We start from the raw sequence: 21,823 nt of genomic DNA on the forward strand, positions 1-21,823 counted from the left end.
GCAAAGTCAAGATTTTGGATTTTTAAAGCCCTATTCCGGGGCTTTCTAAATGTTTGACTCTGGAATCATCTGACAGCTGACAGATTGTAACCTTACAGCACTTGTCTCAGATGTATCCCATATGAAGTCCTCTTAATATGATCAAGGATGCTTCACTTCTAGACACCAGTTCTGATACATTACTGACATACTGCAGAGTGCCTATGAGGCTCATATTTGATTTTCTAAATTCCTGCTCCTGGATCACATGGTATGTTAGCACTTGGCACAATGCCTGTGATAGAGCAGGCTCTTAAAAACTACTTTCGAAGATGCAGATGTCCTCCTGTTATAAACTTAATAATAAATTTCATGAGGCCCTTTGATCTAATGAGTCATACTGATTTGAGTACCTATTAAGAACGGGGTATCATTCCTCTGGTTTGGGGAGGGAAACTGAGGAAAGAGGAGGGCATAGTCCTTGATCCGTGGGGCTTTAGAAGACTAATGGGGGGTTAGGACACAAAAAACTACAGTTAGCAGTGAGTGCCAAATTTCACCTGAACACTCTGATTTTAAGTATCGGGGGAGTATCCACAATGAGTTCCTGCAAGAAGTGGCCCTTGTTTGAACTTAAAGGGAAGACATGATTTCAAAAGGGGATCAGGGCAGAGAAGATATTCTTGGCACGATGTGGTTCTGTGTGCTGCCTTCACAGAGGGGATCAGAGCTTCCTCCAACTCATTGTTCCCCAGAATCTTTTGCCAAATGACTAGGGGCGTGGGGGCAGGTGGGACAGACAGCACCTCCACTGGCAGCACATGCCTGGAGAACTTGAGGCATCAGAGGTACACATAATAGTTACATAGTCTCTGGGAAGCAACACCTTGGGGAGTTATGCATAGAAACCAGACTCCTTCACCACATGGGGAAGATACTAACTCTGACATCAGGGTTCTGGGGGCACAAGAAGAAGACTTACCCACTCCCAATCCTACACATAGGGAGACCTGGCCTCTGAATGTCTGACGTTCTTTGATCCCTTGTCCTAAAAGCAGCACATATGTGTTGGAGAACACCTGCTTGGTACAGACTGGGTTTAAGTCCAGCCCTGCAATGTACTGATTTTGTCCACAGGCAAATTACATGACCTCTCTGAGCCTCAGTGTCTTCATCTGTAAAGGGACAATGATGCCTACTCAAAGGACAACAGGGCTTCCTTGGTGGCGCGGTGGTTGGGGGTCTGCCTGCTGATGCAGGGGACATGGGTTTGTGCCCCGGTCTGGGAAGATCCCACATGCCACGGAGCAGCTGGGCCCGTGAGCCATGGCCGCTGAGCCTGCGCATTGGGAGACTGTGCTCCGCCACGGGAGAGGCCACAACAGTGAGAGGCCCGCGTACCACAAAAAAAAAAAAAAAAAAGGACAACAGAAGGATTAAATGAAACAATGCACACTTGGTGGATTGAATTTTACAAACATGACCACAACAATATCTCCCATCCTACATGCTCTATGAGAACTTCCCCCAACCCCATCAAGAGGTGATGCCTAATTCCCCTACCCTTCAATCTGGACGGCTTTGTAACCAATAGAACGTGGTGGAAATGATGCAGTTTGACTTTTGAAGCTAAGTCATAAAACGATGAAGCTTCTGCCTTGTGAAATTGGGACAATCACTTTGGGAGGCCTGAGCTGCTGCGTAGAAAGTCCTATTAGCCTGAGGCCACCATTCTGAGGAAGCCCAAGCTTTGGTCAACAGCCCCAGATAAGGTCCCAGCCAACAGCCACATCAACCACCAGTCCTGTGAGTGAAGATGGCTCCAGGTGGTTTCAGTCCCCAGCTGTCAAGTCACCACAGGCCATCAAATCTTCCCAAGTGAGGATCCGGAAATCATGGAGCAGAGACAAGCCATCCCTATGATGCCCTGTCTAAATTCCTGACCCACAGAATCTATGAGCATAATAAAATGGTTGTTTTAAAAGGCCAAGTTTTGGGGTGATTTGTTATACTGCAGCAGTGATCATGCAAAGAATAGCGTGGGAAGTGCTTAACACAGAATGGCACAAATTAGCACTCACCAAGTGCTAGCTATTACTAATGGGCTCCACCCTCAGAATATTGTATGCTTTGGGGTCATGCTCTACTTTATTGTTGTAATATAATTCACCGTCATTTCTTTTTTTTTTTTTAAATTTATTTTTGGCTGTATTGGGTCTTCATTGCTGTGCTCGGGCTTTCTCTAGTTGCAACGCACAGGGGCTACTCTTCCTTGCAGTGTGGGGGCTTCTCATTGCAGTGGCTTCACGTTTTGGAGCACCGGCTCTAGGCACGTGGACTTCAGTAGTTGCGGCATGCAGGCTCGGTAGTTGTGGCTCGCAGGCTCTAGAGCACAGGCTCAGTAGTTGTGGCACACAGGCTTAGTTGCACTGTGGCATGTGGGATCTTCCCGGACCAGGGCTCGAATCCGTGTCCCCTGCATTGGCAGGCGGATTCTTTTTTTTTTTTTTTTTAACATGTTCATCAACCCAGTAAAGAAACCCTGTATGAATTTTATTTTTTTATTTTATTTTATTTTTATTTATTTATGTTTGGCTGTGTTGGGTCTTTGTTGCTGTGTGCGGGCTTTCTCTAGTTGCTGCGAGCGGGGTTGCGGCGCGCGGGCTTCTCATTGCGGTGGCTTCTCTTGTTGCAGAGCATGGGCACTAGGTGAGCGGGCTCAGTAGTTGTGGCTCATGGGTTCTAGAGCGCAGGCTCAGTAGTTGTGGTGCACGGGCTTAGTTGCTCCGCAGGCATGTGGGATCTTCCCAGACCAGGGCTCAAACCCGTGTCCCCTGCGTTGGCAGGCGGATTCTTAACCTCTGCGCCACCAGGGAAGTCCCGGCAGGCGGATTCTTAACCACTGTGCCACCAGGGAAGTACCTGTCATTTCATTTTTAAAGGCTATCTCCTGTTTTCAATATGTTCCGACTCTGTGCCAGGCACTCTGCTGACCTCAGGGCTGCAGAGATAGTGGATCTAGACTCTGCCCTGTTTGTTTTCATAGAGGCATTGGCTGTTTAAGTTAGCAAACCAACTGTCTAATTTACCTCGAAGCTGAGACCCAGAGATGTGAAGCAAGCTAGGTGAGGTAAGCTATGGTCCAGGCCTCCTGACACGTGGCCCAGTCCCTTCTCCATCACATGGTGCTGCCTTTCAAAACCATCCCATTGGAACCTGGGATTGCAGATGGGGAGAGAGGTGAGGAGTGAAGAGGCTGACCGAGAAAATAAATTCGAGAAAGACGGAGAAGGAGGACATATGGTAGGGTCCACTTTTGCAGGAATTGACCAGTGTTTTCTGAGAGTTGTCCTCTCTCCCCGTAACCCTCATCTACTCTATACTATGCAACTCTGCCCGCTCTCCAGCCATAATGATTGGACCTGGAGTGAACTCTCAATCTAGGTGCTCAATCCAGAAGCTGGGCTAGGCTCAGCCTAAGCCAATCCATTCTCCCTCCTGGATATCTGCAATTAGGACAGCAGAGTCTGGGCCAATTAGCCACAGGCACCAGACTTGTAAGGTGATGATCTTAAATTAGGTTCCCTCGAAGCAGTGGGAGTTACTGAAGGAGTGCTCTCAGGTAAGGGAGAGAGAGGCGCATAGGGCAGGGGAAGATGTCAAGCAAAGATGTCCTTTCAGGAGAAGTCCAGCTGCAGCCTGACCCCATGGGGAACTCTAAAGCACGAACTGTACCACAGAATGTGTCCTGCTTTGAAGCAAGGAATGTGGACATTTATATCCCTCATCTGACAGTGACTGAAGAATGTGGGGCATAACCTCTCAGGCATCTCCAGCTGAGAAGGTTGCAATTGGCTAAGGGTAATCCTACAGAGAAGGGTACCAATGTAAGCAGTCATTAACCAACACCCACACTGCAGGATGGGTGCACCAGCCTAGCAAAGGGCACCTGGGTGGGTGACCGAACGCATACGCTACAATGATGGTGGCTGAGGCACTGCTCTGTTTTGGAGCAGCCATGATGGTCCATGAACCAGAAGAGCAGAGGGAACTGGTCTGAAAGGTGAGAAGAGAATGAAGCAGACACTCAGAAAGAAGGAGGGGTGAGAAACTACATAGTCAGGAGAGAGGGAGGGAGTGGAAAAAGAAGGAGGGAAGAAGAGAGAAAGGGGGTAAGAAAAGGGAGAGGGAAGGAGGGGAAATGGGAGAGTAAAAAGGAATGGAGAAGGGAGAGTGGGAAGAAGATTGGGAGGCATGGTGTCCCAGCTTGGGTCACCTGAGAACCAGACTCTGAGAAGTTAATGTACAAGTATTAGGTAGTACCTTTGAGACCAACACTGGGAAGGGAGAAGGAATTAGAATTTGGCAAAGAAAGCAGCTGAACTGTGATGCAGTTCTAATAAAAGCAACCCTGTAGGGAGCTCTAGAGCTGAGATGTCCTTTCTCAGCTGTCCCAAGTTGGAGCAAGGGGATCAGACCTTTATAGCTCCATTGGAGGTGGGCTGTCCCTGGAAGAAATCATGGCCTTAGGTGAGGCTGTTTTTTCAGCCAAGGCAATCCCCAAAGAAGGCAGACAGTAGAGACCCATCTTCTGTTAGTACTCCCAGAAGCTGAGAAAATAAGTCCTTTATTCCTGAATGAGGATCTGGGCAGTACAACACAGCATCCACCCCAGAGGGAAAGGAGTGAGGAGGAAGAGTGGGAGAGAGGAGATGGGGAGAAGCAGCCCGGATTCCTAGTGATTGTCCATTTTCCACTCCATCCCTCATGATATCCAATGGCACTCCCTGTCCTTGAATTCCTTGAGATACCTCTGTAACCTTCTTATAACAACCCACCACACACACACACACACACACACACACACACACATTTTGTCTTGTTTTAGGTTAGTTTGTGTGGTTTTCTGTATTTGCCACAAAATTATCTTCGACTAAGTCAGAACACTTAGGCACAATGTACTGTAAGGTAGATACAGTGGTGAGTACTAGATATTTCAATCTCTTTTCTCTCTGCTATTCAAACTGTATAATTTCTATTGATCTACATTCAAATCCACCAACTCTCTCCTCTGTCATCTCTGACCACAAATTTCTTTAAAAAGTAGTATTATTTCAACTAGCTCAGAGCTTCTCAACTTTCTAAAAATACTTCCAGTGTTTTAAAAAAATTTTGGACCATGGAAATTTTTAAATCTCCAATGTATTTTAGACCAATGTATTTCCATTTATATTCTGGACCAATATTTTTGGAAATTAGAATAAAAATGAATTACCAGAAAAACAATCACGCGCTTGGTTATTGTGGCAATGTCAAATTGCTGTAAGAGTTTCTCAGCGCTGCCTCTCAAGTTCTGGACTTATCTCATCCCAAATGGATTCCACAGTCTTCCTGGACTGGCAGTGGTCCTAGAACCACATCTGTAGGTAAACTGAACTAGTCAATGAGAGCTCAACTCACTCATTTCAGCTCTTGCAGTTATATGTCAATCTTAATGTGGGATGTAGACGCATTTTCATATGATTGTTATCAAGGGCATCAGGGCATCCACAGAAACCACAGACCCAGGAAGACCTACAATGGCCCTATAAAGTTCTGAATGTGGAGTTCAAAATTTGGCCCAGCTTCTCCTCCCACTCTAGCATCCTCCACTTCACCCACCCACCTGTTACCCACACAACTGGCCAATCCCTGTCTATCTAAGCACTTACATGCTTCCATGCCCAGGCTGCTCCAACCACCTACAACGCCCTTTCCTTACTCTTTTAACTTTTGAAATCTTAGTCCTTCTCATCGAACCAATTAGATAGGATTTCTCCTTTCTCTGGCTTTCTCAGCCCGTTGCTTTTACCACGGGCAAGACTCACAATTCATTCTGCCTTGCCGTTTGGTTAGTTGTTGGTACGTCCATCTCTCCCACCAGGTTACACATCCCTGAGGGTCAGGACTGTCTCTTAGGCAGCTATGATCCTTCTATGCCACCCCACCCTCAATCTCCTAGAACAGTCCCACTTTTAGAGAGAACACAAAGTTGGCGGGAATGAAATAGATTTAAGCCCAGCAGCTTCAGCCTTCATGTTCACATATCTGAGAAGCAGCCACATTCCCTATCCCATGTGGTAAATTTCCAGTCCCACAAAAAATCCTCACCATGGATTACCCCAAAAGAGCAGGCCCGCATAGGCCCACCTGCTCCCCAGGGGTAACCAGGGTGAGATGGAAGGTAAAAGAGACATAATTTATTTCCAGAGTCATTAAAAACACATACTGCAGATCTACCTAAAACCTAGTCCACAAAACTGAAGGCTAGGAACTGATTTAATTAATCCATGGAGACCCTAAGGATGAGAAGTTTAATACTCCTGGAAATTCTATGCCCTTTACAATTTTTGTCCCCAGGTAAGGATCCACATCCCTGGTCAGCACTACTCAGAGATGCCAAGAGGAAGCATCTTGCCTAGATGAAGCTTTCAACAATAATTCCCAGCAAAACTGTATCCCAGAAATCAGTCCTCTTAATAGTGCCAGATCCCAGGACAACTGTCCTTTGTCCTTTATTTCCTTGATCTTGTCTACTCACACATGTTTAACAATTCTATCTTTAATTTAGGAAATATTCTTTAATATTTTAATTTCATTATAATAATGGGTGCCATTTATTGAGCACTTACTATGAGCCAAGTAATATACTAAGTGCTTTATCTGCATTATCATTTTTATCCTTTATAGTTCTATATAATAGTATTATTTTACAGATGAGAGAGCTGAGTCTTAGAAAAGCTAAGTAACTTGCCCAAGTCAAATAGCCAGTTAAGAAGCAACGTCAAGATTCATTTGGATAGTATTCATCAGTGACACCATGCTTTGAAGTGCTTAAAGACAAAACATACTAAAACTTCCAAACTCTGTAAACTGCCAGATAGACAGATATACCACTCAGGAACCTAGAGTGTTCCTAGTAGTCTCAGGCTATCAGATACCTACACCTATGGACACAGCAAGCGCAATTTCATTGAAGATGTTTACTGATCACCTACTATGTGCAAAACGCTATGATAAATGACAAAAACAAAACAAAAATGAGCAAGAAATTGTCCCTACCTTTAAAGGATTTGCACACCACTGGGGCTATTTCTAAAAGGCAGCATGCAAAAAAATAAAAGAGGCAAAAGTGAGATCTATAGGAAAAGTGAGATGTGACCCATGTTTTCCCATTTTTGCCTGTAGGTCTATCCTGATGGTGCCCACATCAATTCTCTCTTTGGGGCAGTAGACACAGTGGTTAACAGAATATGCTTTAGACTCAAGCAGACCTGGGTTTGCATCTCAATGTGGCCACTTATTAGTTCTGTGACCCTGGGTAAGTTAATCTTGTCTGCAAAATGTGAATAATGATTACATAGAATGGGTTTGTAGTGATATGTGCCCTTATTTTTTTAAGTGTATTATGTTTCTTTTTTTTTTTTTTTCTAAAAGAAGACAGAATCAGGTTCAGAAGGGGTTTACTCTATTGAGGCTATGTGACTTTGGTCAAGCTTCCTCAATTAGCATGAGTCATTCTCAACTAACAGTGGTCTAGTGAGGAAAAGCATAGTCCCATTTCCTGTCTCCAAACTCTGTCCACTCTCAATGGGTGTATCAGAATTATCCGTGGGTGTATTTCTAAATACACACGACCATTTCTCTACCCCAGATTCTGATCCCTGAGGAGTCATGGTGGTCAGGATTCTTTTGGTTGTCAGTTGCAGAAATCCAACTGAACTAGTTTAAACATAAAAATGCATCTAGCTTCAGAAAAACCTAGACCAGAAACTCAGGTGGTATTTTCATTAGTCTGTCTTTCTCTGACTCTTGGCTCTATTTTCCTCCATGTTGACTTCTTCCTAAGGCAGTCTCTCCGTTCACGGTGAAATGACAGCCACCAGCAGCTCTGACATTGCCTCTTGCCAGTCTAGCCATGCCCAGTAACAAGACCTCTTTCTCAGTAGTTTTAGCACAGGTTGGAGGATGATGCTCAATGGCCAGAGTGCCCACCTGAAGTAATTGTTTTGGCTAAGGATAGAGTGCTCTGATTGGCTAAGCTTGGGACATGTGCCCACCCCTGGAACCCATGGATGAGAACCACGTGGAATGAAAGTGAGGTAAGGGTGATTCCCTAAAGTAAAATTAGAGTGCTGTTATAAAGGAGGAGAGGATGCCGCGTAGGCAAAACAACAGTCATCAGCAAGAGGTGTGGTCTCTACTGAGATCCTCTACTTAGAGAGATAGGGTAACCAGAGGAGAAGCCACGGCCTCAGATGTGTTTAGAATCCCTTCACTAAAAGGTTTCAAAGAGCCCTTCCAGCTCTTATTTTGTGAAACTTGACAAAACATAACCTCCCATCTTTGTCTATTATTCATGATGATTCACTGTTACAATTCCTATATACATTTTTAAATGGTGTTCTCTCAAATATTCTGTTTTAAAATATTTAAACGGATAACCTTTATTTTAAAAGGATGTTTTTCCAAGTGAAGTCAAGCTTCCAATTCTGATTTAGTGGCCACCCATGCCTAGGAGATGAGACCAAGCGTTCCTAGATCATTTTCTGTTCTCCTGGATGTGTTTCCATTTCAGATCAATCTCCATCTGGCGAGGACAGCTCTCTCCTTGCTCTAGTTACCTTGAGGTTGGCTTTGCAGATTAAAATCTTAGAGGCTCCTTGATGGCCCAGGACTTTCTCTGACTAAGCTTTCCCATAGGTATCTCGTCATCATCTGGAAATTATCATCGGCCAGTCTCAGCAGAGAACAGAATATAAAGTGCTGGCTTCTGTTAATAATGGTTCCCCAATCTGGATGTCCCCCAGAATCACCTAGAAAGCAAACTAACTATACAGATTCTGGGGCCCTCACCTCAGATCCTCTAAAACTGAGTCTTCAAAGACTGGGATCCAGGAATTTTTATTTTTAAACATCCCTTAGGTGATTCTGATGTTGATAGTTCATTACCAGTCCACTAACTGGGACTTGGGGTCCCCTACTCTAAATAACCACATTGGACTGACCAGCGGCATGTCAAGAGCACCAAGCCTATGGTTACAAAAGTTGGCCCCAAACTCTAGAACGTGCTAGCTTTAGGTATTACCCTGGGTGAGACATTTAAGTTTCTTTTGGCCTCAATTTCCTCTATAAATTATTGGAACTGGATCAGGTCATCCTGAAGGTCTTTCCAGCTCTGAAAATTCTGTAGCTCTCTGTTATAATGGGGAAAAAAATTAGCTTGGAAGTTTGGAGATCTTGGCCCAGTTCCAGCACTTTTATATTTTTGTGACCTTGAGAAGTCATTTTCATTCCCTGGGCCACAATTTTCTTTCTTTAAAAATGAGTTTGTTGTAGTACATGAGTTCTTTATTTTTATAATTTAAAATAGCTCTAAGATAACAATTAAGCCTTAGATAATCCTTCAGGATAACCTGCTGAGATGTACAGTATGAATAAGCTGAGGATGATCACAGTTTCCTGTTGACTTGGATTTGCTGGGTTGAGGATCTGCATGCAGCATTTGGTATGTTGGTGTTTAATGGATATGACATTTCACTGCACCAAATGGGAATGGAATATTTTTAGCACCGAATTCATCAAGGTTTAGTAAAAAGGACTTGTTCTCTGAATGGAGTGAGAACAAGCAGAGATACTATTTTTAAAGACCAAAAATAAAGGCCCCTTCCCCTTCACTATCACAAAATAGTCATATGTGCACTTATTTTCACCACAAAGCTTGAAGAACTTACTCCTTTCTGTATCTCCTAAAAAGCAGTATTCCATCTAGTGCAATAACTCTACCAGCTCACACACATTCCTCCTGTATTTATACTGCCTGTGAACTTATGTTAAATAGGCTAAAAACACTGTTAATCATTGAAAGCTACCACTTATTGAGCACTTACTCATGTGCTGAATGTTTTACATGTATTTAGTCATCCAAGCCTTGCAACAATCCTATTATCACTGTTTTCTAGAGAAAGAACTGAAGTTCAGAGAGGTTCAGAAGTCTACCTAAGGCATATAGCTAGGAGACAGCAGAGCCCGGATTCAAATTCAGGTCTGTCTTTCACAGACATCGAAAACAAACTTGTGGTTACCAAAGGGGAGAGGGAAGCGGGGAGAGACAAATGAGGGGTATCGGATTAACAGATACAAACTACTGTATATAAAGTAGATAATGAACAATGATATACTATATAGCACAGGGAATTATGCCCATTATTTTGTAGTAACCTATAATGGAATATAATCTGCAAAAATACTGAATCACTATGCTGTACAAATGAAACGAATGCACTATTGTAAATCAGCTACACTTCAATTAAAAAATAGCTAGGTCTACAGATGAACTGGTTTGCAGGGCAGAAATTGAGACACAGATGTAGAGAACAAATGTATGGACACCAAGGGGGGAAAGTGGTGGTGGGGTGGGATGAATTGGGAGATTGGGATTGACATGTATACACTAATATGTATAAAATGGATAACTAATAAGAAACTGCTGTATAAAAAAATACATAAAATTTAAAAATTAAAAAAAAAAATCTAGGTCTGTCTGAAATCAGAGCCCTAGTGATTGACCACTGTATTTGCATTGATTGTATCAGTCAGGATAGGCTGGGGTATATGCAATCCTTTGGTAGAGCTCAAATATTACTTGCCTAAAATAATAAAGACTTCTTTCTTATTCATGCTACTGAGAGCACTATTCCAAGTCATCATAATCTTCATATACTGATGCATGCATTGATGGAATAGCCACTGCTTGGGACGTTACTATGTAACTGTATCACAGGGGAAAAAACCCCAACAAAGCATGCACTGGCTACTACTATTATTTTTATTGGAATTCCTTTATTTGATTTTTAAAAACTATTTTCATATAATACTTGATAACCTTTTTAAAGAAAAGTTTTCCCAAAAATGGAGATTAAAGGTGACTAAGCTCCCTTACTGCCTGACCCCAGCAAACTCTTAGAGATGCCACTATTGGTTTGATGAGGATTTTGCTGTCTCATCCTCCTAATCTAAGGCCAATATGCCCTGTAGTCATCAATGATATGGGGCAGATGTTCATGCTTAAAATATTTACACTGGTGTGGGGGAAGAGTGCAGACCACTTTTAAATACACACATCTGCTAAAATGCTCTTCCATGGCAAACAAAGAAGGCTACGTAGTAGGTGGATCCTCCCAGAAGTACTTCCCAGATACTGCACTGCTAGCCTGCATTAGTGTGCTGGGAAGGGTCAGCGCAAGCCTCTGAAGAAGTCTACACTCTAAAATAAAACTTGACATGTATTAATGGTCCCTAATAACCCAGCATGTTGGGGTATCTAAACCTAGGCTCCTTTATTTCTAGGATACCCAATTTTATCCCCATCAGCATCTTTCTAAATCTTTTCCCCTTTGCTTTCTGTTTAAAGGGTCAACCTGATGCTGATATTTGAAATTTCTGCAATGCTCAGCTACCACTTCAAGGATGCTGTAGCAGATAAAGCATAACAATAACAATTATAATATTACTATGCTGTAGTGAGTAGCTTCGTGTTTAGAGGCCCCCAAATAGGAACTATCACAAAATGTGGGAGCAAGGTCAAGAGATATTACCGTCTGACAACAAATTGAATGAGAGGCAGGGCAGAGTTGATGAGCTCAGACATTTTCTGGTCATATATCAGGGCCCTTCCCAGAAATAACCCATTATTCTTTATGATGGGTGCCAGAATCATTCACAGGGCTTGTGAGATAAACTCTACCCGGAAGCTGCAGCATGGCTTCATGCCATGCTCCTTCATAATAAGAGGGCTTGGTACCTGCTAAGCACAGACGAGGAAGGAGAGTTGGAGGGTAAGAATTGCAACCTTGGTGGGGAGGGGGATGTGACCCAATGGTTAACAGACAGAACAAGCCCACTGTGGTCAGCAGAGGGCAGAAGAACCAGACTGCCCTTGCAGGCGGCCCCAGAGACTGTGTGGCAGCTACTGTGGACATCTAAGCTCCAGGGGATCCGGTCCACGAAGGGTGGTCCCCAGAAAAGTTACAGCTAAAGTGGGAAAGGAGGTTTGGGGAAAGAGATTTCCTTTCCCGAGGCTGTTCTGGAAATTCCAAGAATGGAGTCCAGAGGCTACCAAGGTTCAAGAACTAGAATAATAATTAAATTTTTGCTGAATAAACTTTGCCAAGGTCCTGCTTCAGCCTGATGAGGAAGGCAGCAGAGGCCAGAGGAGGAATCTGAAACTGAGGAAAAATATTTAAATAGCATCTTGCTTTAGTATTGTAAACAGAATTTCTCAGTGGGAAAGCAGCACCCCAAATCTGTCCTTCTTCAAGGCAATGTTCTCCCCTGAAATCAGTACACTGGCCTGCCCCCTGAGAGACTGGATTAATCCTCCGAAGCCTGGTCATCCCAAGAGGAACCATGAGAACAGCAATTTGGATCATGCAAAGCTGAAGACTAGAACATAAACTCCTAATGACTCAGGCAAGATATAAGCAATTAATTAAATTCAACCTGAAACAACCACCCATCCTACCTAGCAGGTCTGAACAGACTAACCATTGCTTTGCCTGTGTCACCAATGTCCACCACCTCCACAACGAAGAGAGATAACATCTTCCCAATAGACCTCCTGCCCTCCATCTTCTTCTCCAGAAGGTGAGTTTTCTCACTCAGGTGATGGTGAGCGTGGTGAGGGTCATGTACATATACAGGGGGCCTGCTTGGTTGCCTCCCTTTCTTCTTGGGTTAAGCCAGAGACGACTATGTGTAGTTGAATTTTACTGCCCTTAAATACAGCAAGACCCATCAAGCCCCGTGTGTGTAGGGTCAAGTACCAAGTACCACTCAGAGTTATTGCTAGTTGAGATGACTGTCCCAGTGGGTCAGGACAGTAAAGGAAATTTTTTTTTTTTTTTTTTTTTTTTTGCGGTACGCGGGCCTCTCACTGTTGTGGCCTCTCCCGTTGCAGAGCACAGGCTCCGGACGCGCAGGCTCAACGGCCATGGCTCACGGGCCCAGCCGCTCCATGGCATGTGGGATCTTCCCAGACCGGGGCACGAACCCGTGCCCCCTGCATCGGCAGGCGGACTCTCAACCACTGCGCCACCAGGGAAGCCCAAGGAAATTATTTTGATAACACTTTGTTATCAAAGATGTTAGTCTAACTAGGCACAACTGTTGCTGTCAATGTATTCCCAGCCCTTCTCCTGGCTCTAAAGTTAAAGAAAATTCTGCCTTCTTCTACTCAATTTCTTCCTCTCCCCAAGTCCTCCTAGAGTCCTATTTTGGGGTCTCTCCTGAAGCAAACTGGGAGGAGAATAACACAAAGAAACTCACAGATTAGGCTGAAGAAGGGTGTTCAAATTTCGGTTTTGGAAGGGAGGGACCCAGAAGCAGCTGTGTAAGGGAAGTGGGTGGGAGAAAACATGGGGATTCTATGAAGTGTTTCTGTGGGTTACAGCCCTTTTGTGACATTAAAAAAAAATGTTGCTTGCCTGTGTTCATTTGAAACAAGTCTTCCTTGAGAATGGGCCCTATGAATCATAGTATCAATAGAATTACAGGAGAAACTAACATAATTCTGCCTCTTCCTTTGAATGAGCATTTGCATAATCCAAGTAGGTTATTCTGAACCGCATGAGGAACACGGAAAATTACCCAACACACAGTATCTCAAGTTACCCCCAACCAAGCAAACCGGAAGACAAATACTTATCAAAACCCTGCTATTTCTGATCTTCCCTTCCTTGGTATCACACCTAAAGCTTTCTGGAATCATTTTTGCTGCTTTAAAGCTGTTGGAGACATTTCCACTCCATCTTGCTTCGAAAGTTTCTTTTTCTGGAGGCCTTTGGCTTTAATGTCTCGTTACTTGCCTCCGGCTGCCCTTTAAAACTTCTCACTGTGGGCTTCCCTGGTGGCGCAGTGGTTAAGAATCCACCTGCCAATGCAGGGGACACGTGTTCGAGCCCTGGTCCGGGAAGATCCCACATGCCGCGGAGCAACTAAGTCTGTGTGCCACAACTACTGAGCCTGCGCTCTAGAGCCCGTGAGCCACAACTACTGAGCCCACATGTCACAGCTACTGAAGCCCGCGCATCTAGAGCCTGTGCTCCACAACAAGAGAAGCCACTGCAATGAGAAGCCTGCGCACCACAACGAACAGTAGCCCCCGCTCGCCTCAACTAGAGAAAGCCCACGCACAGCAACAAAGACCCAACACAGCCAAAAATAAATAAATAAAATAAATAAATTTAAAAAAAAAAAAACCTCTCACTGTGGCCTGGGCTGATGTTTCCTACCTTCATGTCTCCCCCACATGACAGAGCTGGTGTTCTTGGTTCAGTTCCTTTTTCTGTCCTAAAGGGACCCTTCTAGCTTCCAGAACTGAAGGCATTTAAAGAAGAAAACAGCCACAAGGCCCAAAGGCGCTTAGTTAACTAAGTGTTAAATATGGACTTAGGTTTTACACCAGAGTATGAGGCATAGGATCAGGAGTGGCTTTTCCTGCTAAAGAAGGAAAACGGAAAGAAGAGGTAACACCAGCTGGAGAAAGTCTCCTGGTTACAGATAAAAGAAAATGTTGGTATCTGAGCTGCTGGGGTTCTTTCTCCTACCATCTCCCTCTCTGTCTGATTTTTTTTTTTTTCTTTCATCGAAAGAGGATAAGGGCAGAGATAACTAGGAAGAGTTGGAATTCACTGGGGAAATTACCTCACAAGCAGGCTATGGAAGAGGGCACCACAGAAACAGCTCCCCATGTAACCATGGTGATGAGCTGAGGCAGGAAGGGGTGGGGAGGGAGGGAGCAAAGAGCCAATGCAGATAGAGGGCAGGAGGGGACGCAGGGAGGGGAGAAGACACCCAGGTCAAAGGGGTGAGTGACAGGAACTCTGAGTCTTTTAAGCTAAATTCAGGTTTTTAAAGGAAGAAAGAATTAATTTATGACTGCAATTAATTGAGAAGGCAGGATGCACATAATATCATGGGTTCTTTTTACGTTTAGACAGGGTTTTAAATGTTTCTTTAGAGTTTAGCTACTGTAACAAAGCAAGATTAGGAGTGAGCAGTGGAAAGCTGTGGTTAAATCAGGGGTGGGTGCCGGAAGGGTTGAAGAGGAAGGCAGACAGACCTAGAGCTACCTAGAAGCCCAGAGACCACGTGTCATCTCGCCTGAGCACAGCACCCGGCTGCCTCCTGGTGGTGGCTGTCTTACGGAAGATCCTCTCCCTGAGGCTGAAGCAGCAAAACCAAAGCCATCAGTGCAGGATGGCTAGGTTTAGCAAATAAAAATACAGGATGCCCAGTTAATTTTGAATGTCAGATAAATGGCGAATAATCTTTTAGTATGTTTGTGTTCCCTAATATTTTAGTGTGTTTGACAACCCTAAGAAGGGTGGCACCCACTGATTAAATATCTTCTTCTTGATCTCTCATCATCATGTATTTAAAAAAGGAAGGAGGGGGCTTCCCCGGTGGCGCGGTGGTTGAGAGTCCGCCTGCCGATGCAGGGGACACGGGTTCATGCCCCGGTCCGGGAGGATCCCACATGCCGCGGAGCGGCTGGACCCGTGAGCCATGGCCGCTGAGCCTGCGCGTCTGGAGCCTGTGCTCTGCAACGGGAGAGGCCACAGCAGTGAGAGGCCCGTGTAACGCACAAAAAAAAAAAAAAAAAGGAAGGAGGGAAGGAAGGAAGGGAGGAAGAGAAAATATGAACCCCAAATTGTTAGTTTCTCTCTAATTATCCACACTCCATCCCTTCTTGCTCTTCTGTCTCTTCACCATCACATGACACTTCTTAACCAGTCCCCACAATATGTCTTCAAAAAATCAAATCAGAACAAAGCCACACACAATCAAACCAAACCTCTCCGGCTCCTACAAACTCAGAGTGTCTTTGCCTAGGCGCTAATAGTGTATTACAACACCCCATATAGCCTCACCCGTGAGCCTCTGAACCGACCTCACTACTTACCTTTCTTGCAGCTGCCAGATCTACACCTGCTGGTTGACCCCACCTCTGAGCTCCCTGCTTGCACTTTTCTCAGGCCCTTGTCTATGATTAGGACACAATTCTTAAGGTGTCGACTAGTTAAGTGACAGGTGTCAATAAATCCTGTAGTGGGGCTTCCCTGGTGGTGCAGTGGTTAAGAATCTGCCTGCCAATGCAGGGGACACTGGTTTGAGCCCTGGTCCAGGAAGGTCCTACATACCGTGGAGCAACTAAGCCCGTTCACCACAACTACTGAGCCTGCACTCTAGAGCCCGCGAGCCACAACTACTGATCCCACTCGCCACAATTACTGAAGCCCGTGCTCCACAACAAGTGAAGCCACCGCAATGAGAAGCCCACGCACCGCAACGAAGAGTAGCCCCCACTCGTCGCAACTAGAGAAAGCCCATATGCAGCAATGAAGGCCCAATGCAGCCAAAAATAAATAAATTAATTTAAAAAAATCCTGTAACAGTAACATTTCAAAGAAATGTTTCATAAAAGAGATCGATGTCTGTGGTTCCGCGCATGGTGAGTGGTCCTGGTGTTCTTTGATGGATTTTTCTCACACATCCCACCGCAGGTCCCAGCCCCTAGCCCTAACCTAACACCACTATAGAAAAGACCAGAAGTAAGACAAGAAATTGGCTCACAGATCATCTTAAAACTTCAGTCAGATCATGTCGTTCTATTTAAAACCCTCCACTGCTCTCTCATTACATTGAGAATAAAATACAAAATGTTCACAATGGTCTGTAAAGTCTGTAGGATTTTCCTCCACCCACACATCTCACTCTTTTCCAAGCTCACTGCTGGCCAGTCACGTGGAAGCATTTTCTGTTCCTGGAAAATGCCAGGTCTTTTCATGCTGCAGGATCTTGCACTTGCTTTCCCTTCTGCCTGGAATGCTTCCCTCTGCCCAGATCTTTGGTTGGATAAATCATTCTGATCCTTCAGAATGCAGTTTTGGGGTGCTAAGAATATTCTATATTATATCTTCAGATTTGTATGCTTTGCTCTATGGATGTCATGCCTCAATAAAAGCTAAAATATAAAGTGGGCCACCTATAGTAGTTCACTACCACAACACCCTCTTTATTTACTTCTGGACAGTGATCACAATCCAATATTCATGTTGATGTGTTTGTTTAACGTTTGTCTTCCCCCCAGATCAGGAGTTGGCAAAATGATGGCCCACTGGCCAAATCCAGCCACCATCTGTTTTTGTAAATTAAGTTTTATTGGAACTCAGCCACTCCCATTCATTTAATGTCATCTAAGATGGCTTTTGTATTACAGTGGCAGAGCTGAGAAGTTGTGACAGAGATTGCATGGCTCCACAGAACCTAAAATGTTTACTATCTGCCCCTTTCCCAAAAAAGTTTGCCAACCCCTGCTCTAGACTGTAAGTTTCATGAAGGCAAGAACTGTATCAGTCTTCTCTATCTGTATTTTCAGGGTCCAAACTGTGCCCGACACAAACTCAATGAATGTTGGCTCCCACTGTGTCTCCTGCCAGCTGACCTCCAGTGCCATCTCTTAGTTTGCCCTTTCCCTCATTGGAGCCTGGCTCCTGGCCAGTTGCCCACAGATCATAGCTTCTTGCCACCTGCCTCCCTCCCAGTCCTGCCTCCCTGCTCTGTATCTCCAACCTGGTGTTACTTGTCCCCTGACGCTGAAAAGTGATCTGATCACAACAAATAATCCTATAACCCAAAAGCTTCCTCTGCTGTTTGTGGCCCATCAGAACTATGTTTTGTAATCAATCATTTTGTGGCATCCCAATCCATTCTCTATAATCGCAGGAAGCACGCCTATTTAAATTTCAGTCTTCTATTATTCAGCTTTCTGGACAACATATTTACTTAGGTCTTTTTCTATTATAAAAATGATCCATCCAGGGCTTCCCTGGTGGCACAGTGGTTGAGAATCTGCCTGCCAATGCAGGGGATACGGGTTCAAGCCCTGGTCTGGGAAGATCCCACATGCCGCAGAGCAACTAGGCCCGTGCGCCACAACTACTGAGCCTGCGCGTCTGGAGCCTGTGCTCCGCAACAAGAGAGGCCGTGACAGTGAGAGGCCCGCGCACCGCGATGAAGAGTGGCCCCCGCTTGCCACAACTAGAGAAAGCCCTCACACAGAAACAAAGACCCAACACAGCCCCTCCCCCCCAAAAAAAGATCCATCCACATAACATGAAATTTTGGAAATAAAGAAGAAAATAAAAGGAAAAAATCACCAAGAGACAACCATTTTTAACACTTTGGTGTCATTTCTTTCCATTCTCCTTTCTTTCTATTTTTTTTTTTTTAAGCACACTTGTATGAAACAAAAAATGGCTAACGGCAATTTTCTCTCTTGCATTCTGACAAGCATTTTTTAAATATTATATATTCTTTGTAAATTATTATTTTTAGAAGCTGCACAAAATTATATTGAGTGGATATATTTATGAAATAGTTCCCTACTGTTGGGAAATATTTGTAATGTATCCAGATTTTTATAACCAAAGATAATTATGAACATCTTTTGTGCATGAAGCTTTTTTTCTTCCATTTGGATTACTTCCTCAAGTAAATTTCCAGAAGCAGAATGCCTGGATCAAAGGATATATATATTTTTTGAGTTCAGATACATATTGTCATTCTCACTTTTTAAAAGGCATGAAAACCTCTAGATAATGCCTCAAAGTAAATACACTCATGATACTATTTCCTGTGCTCTAAATCCATAAGAATGAGGGATAAGATGTCAAAATATATATTTATATGCTTCTCTCAAAATACAAGAGGAGGGGCTTCCCTGGTGGCGCAGTGGTTGAGAGTCCGCCTGCCGATGCAGGGGACACGGTTTCATGCCCCAGTCCGGGAAGATCCCGCATGCCGTGGAGTGGCTGGGCCCGTGAGCCATGGCCGCTGAGCCTGCGCGTCCGGAGCCTGTGCTCCGCAACGGGAGAGGCCACAACAGTGAGAGGCCCACGTACCGCAAAAAAAAAAAAAAAAAAAAAAAAAAAAAAACAAGAGGAAGGTCTCAGCAGCTCAATATACAAATAAAACTTAAACAATAAGCAAAATGTTAAACCACAGGTGTAAGCAGCTGGAGCCAGGCAAGCAGGGCTGGAGTTAAATACCTTCCCAGACAGGCCTAAATACACCTTCTGTAATAGGAATCTGAGCTGGGCTTCCTACCCAAGAAGAGCGGGCAAGATAGCTCGACCCAGGCATGGAGAATTGTAGCAGAAATACTACTTGCTCAGGGCCAGTGTCCACGGCAGAGTCCCTTCTGCTCTGTGCCATATGAACTGTGGAGAGTTGTCACTCCAGAAATGGGGAGCTCTGAACTGAGCTGCACACATATGACATGGGTTGAGTCTGGTTAACCCATGAGATGGAGGCTAAGGCAGCTAAGAAAATGCCTCACAGACAAGGGACATGTGAAAGAAAATTCCCATGCAAAATGAGCTTTCCAGGAAAGGTTTGAAAACACACTTAGCACAATGAGAAGTAGTCCCAAAGGAGAGATTTATATCCTGAGGTGACAGATACAAGAAGAATCTAAAAAGAACTTTGAAATGAATCTGTTTAAAATCTTCAAAAAAATAAAAGAAGATAACATCAATAAAATCAGAATAGGAGATTATGAAACTGGAATAGGTAAATAATTTAAAAGAGCATTAAAAAATTATCCACCCCTCAACTTAAAAATAAAACCATCCCTTAAAGGAACTGTACTTCACGACATTGACAGAAGAGGGTGATCTTGAACTAGGAATGACAAATTACTCCAAATCCATAAGATAAAACAAAGCAGCATAAATCAACACAAAGCTACTCTAAGGGGAAAAAAATGAGAATAAAAAAATTATTTTTTGGCCCCGGCCTGCGAGAGCTTCGAGGGAAGCTAGGCGGCAGCGAGTAGCGGCGAAGTTGCTTCTGAGGGAGCCTAAGATGACCGGTTCTAACGAGTTCAAGCTGAACCAGCCACCCAAGGACGGCATCTCCTCGGTGAAGTTCAGTCCGAACACCTCCCAGTTCCTGTTGGTCTCCTCCTGGGACACGTCCGTGCGCCTTTACGATGTGCCGGCCAATTCCATGCGGCTCAAGTACCAGCACACCGGCGCCGTCCTGGACTGCGCTTTCTACGATCCAACACATGCCTGGAGTGGGGGATTAGACCATCAATTGAAAATGCATGATTTGAACAGTGATCAAGAAAATCTTGTTGGAACCCATGATGCCCCTATCAGATGTGTTGAACACTGTCCAGAAGTGAATGTGATGGTTACTGGGAGTTGGGATCAGACAGTTAAATTGTGGGATCCCAGAACCCCTTGTAATGCTGGGACCTTCTCTCAGCCTGAAAAGGTGTATACCCTCTCAGTGTCCGGAGACCGGCTGATTGTGGGCACCGCAGGCCGCAGAGTGTTGGTGTGGGACTTACGGAACATGGGCTACGTGCAGCAGCGCTGGGAGTCCAGCCTCAAGTACCAGACTCGCTGCATACGAGCATTTCCAAACAAGCAGGGTTATGTATTAAGCTCTATTGAAGGCCGAGTGGCAGTTGAGTACTTGGACCCAAGCCCTGAGGTACAGAAGAAGTATGCCTTCAAGTGTCACAGACTAAAAGAAAATAATATTGAGCAAATTTACCCAGTCAATGCCATTTCATTTCACAACATCCACAATACCTTTGCCACAGGTGGTTCTGATGGATTTGTAAATATTTGGGATCCATTTAACAAAAAGCGACTGTGCCAGTTCCATCGGTACCCCACCAGCATTGCGTCACTCGCCTTCAGTAACGATGGGACTACTCTTGCAATAGCATCATCGTATATGTATGAAATGGATGACACGGAACATCCCGAAGATGGTATCTTCATTCGCCAAGTGACAGATGCAGAAACAAAACCCAAGCCCACCTAATCATCTCGTGAAAGTGGTTTCTCTATGGAAAGCTTTGTTTTGCTTCCTACAATTACATGCTTATCCCCTAAGGGATGCGTTATAGTCATTGTGGACGCGTTATTTAGTATGTGGATTTCTCTGTTTTCTGTCTTGCAAAAAACTTGTCTGTGTGCCCTTTCATACTGACTATGTGTAGGATGAGGAGTCTTTGTGTCCTTTTGCAGTAGTCTGAAGAATTGTTTTCCCCCCAGCAAGCCCAGTTGCTGTGTATGAGCAGCTTGAGCTCTTTTTGTAAAATAACCTAAACCTGTTAATTCCATGCTGTCTACTAAATCAGAGATTCAGAACCCTTAAAAAATTATTTTTTTTAATTTTTAAATTTTATTTATTTATTTTTGACTGTGTTGGGTCTTCGTTGGTGGGCGCAGGCTTCCTCTAGTTGCAGTGAGCGGGGGCTACTCTTCATTGCCGTGTGAGGTCTTCTCATTGTGGTGGCTTCTCTTGTTGTGGAGCACGGGTTCTAGGCGCACGGGCTTCATTAGTTGTGGCACGAGGGCTCAGTAGTTGTGGCGCACAGGCTTAGTTGCTCCACAGCATGAGGGATCTTCCTGGAGCAGGGCTCGAACCCATGTCCCCTGCATTGGCAGGCGGATTCTTAACCACTGCGCCACCAGGGAAGCCCCGAGAATAAAAAAATCTTAGCTGGAGAAAATTCTTACCAAAAAAACACAAAATTCCAAACGGATTAATATCACCAAACAAGCACCTGGAAATAGGAAAAGCCACTTTAAATTAAAAATTCAAAATCCAAGAACAGAAATGGACAAAGTGATAGGTAGATAGATAGATAAAGTGATTGAGCAATCAACTGAATGAACTTGGGGAAAAAAAGACAAAATTATTTTAGGAATGAAGG

At 44.3% G+C, this 21,823-nt stretch overlaps 1 protein-coding gene and 1 long non-coding RNA gene across 2 annotated transcripts in view; one reads left to right on the forward strand and one right to left on the reverse strand.

The window, feature by feature from the left end:
• The window catches only part of LOC309809253, a 184,996-nt gene that overhangs the window by 15,093 nt on the left and 148,080 nt on the right, over positions 1 to 21,823 (reverse strand). The gene's annotated exons all lie outside the window — the stretch shown is intronic.
• On the forward strand, positions 19,869 to 21,243 carry LOC309793927 (mitotic checkpoint protein BUB3-like). The gene has a single exon (XM_082604822.1). The coding sequence runs from the start codon at positions 19,948 to 19,950 to the stop codon at positions 20,923 to 20,925; it is 978 nt and encodes a 325-aa protein (XP_082460948.1). The 5' UTR covers positions 19,869 to 19,947; the 3' UTR covers positions 20,926 to 21,243.

The sequence above is a fragment of the Mesoplodon mirus genome (genome assembly GCF_964341445.2).
Source record: "Mesoplodon mirus genome assembly, chromosome: 2".
Lineage (NCBI taxonomy): Eukaryota > Metazoa > Chordata > Mammalia > Artiodactyla > Ziphiidae > Mesoplodon > Mesoplodon mirus.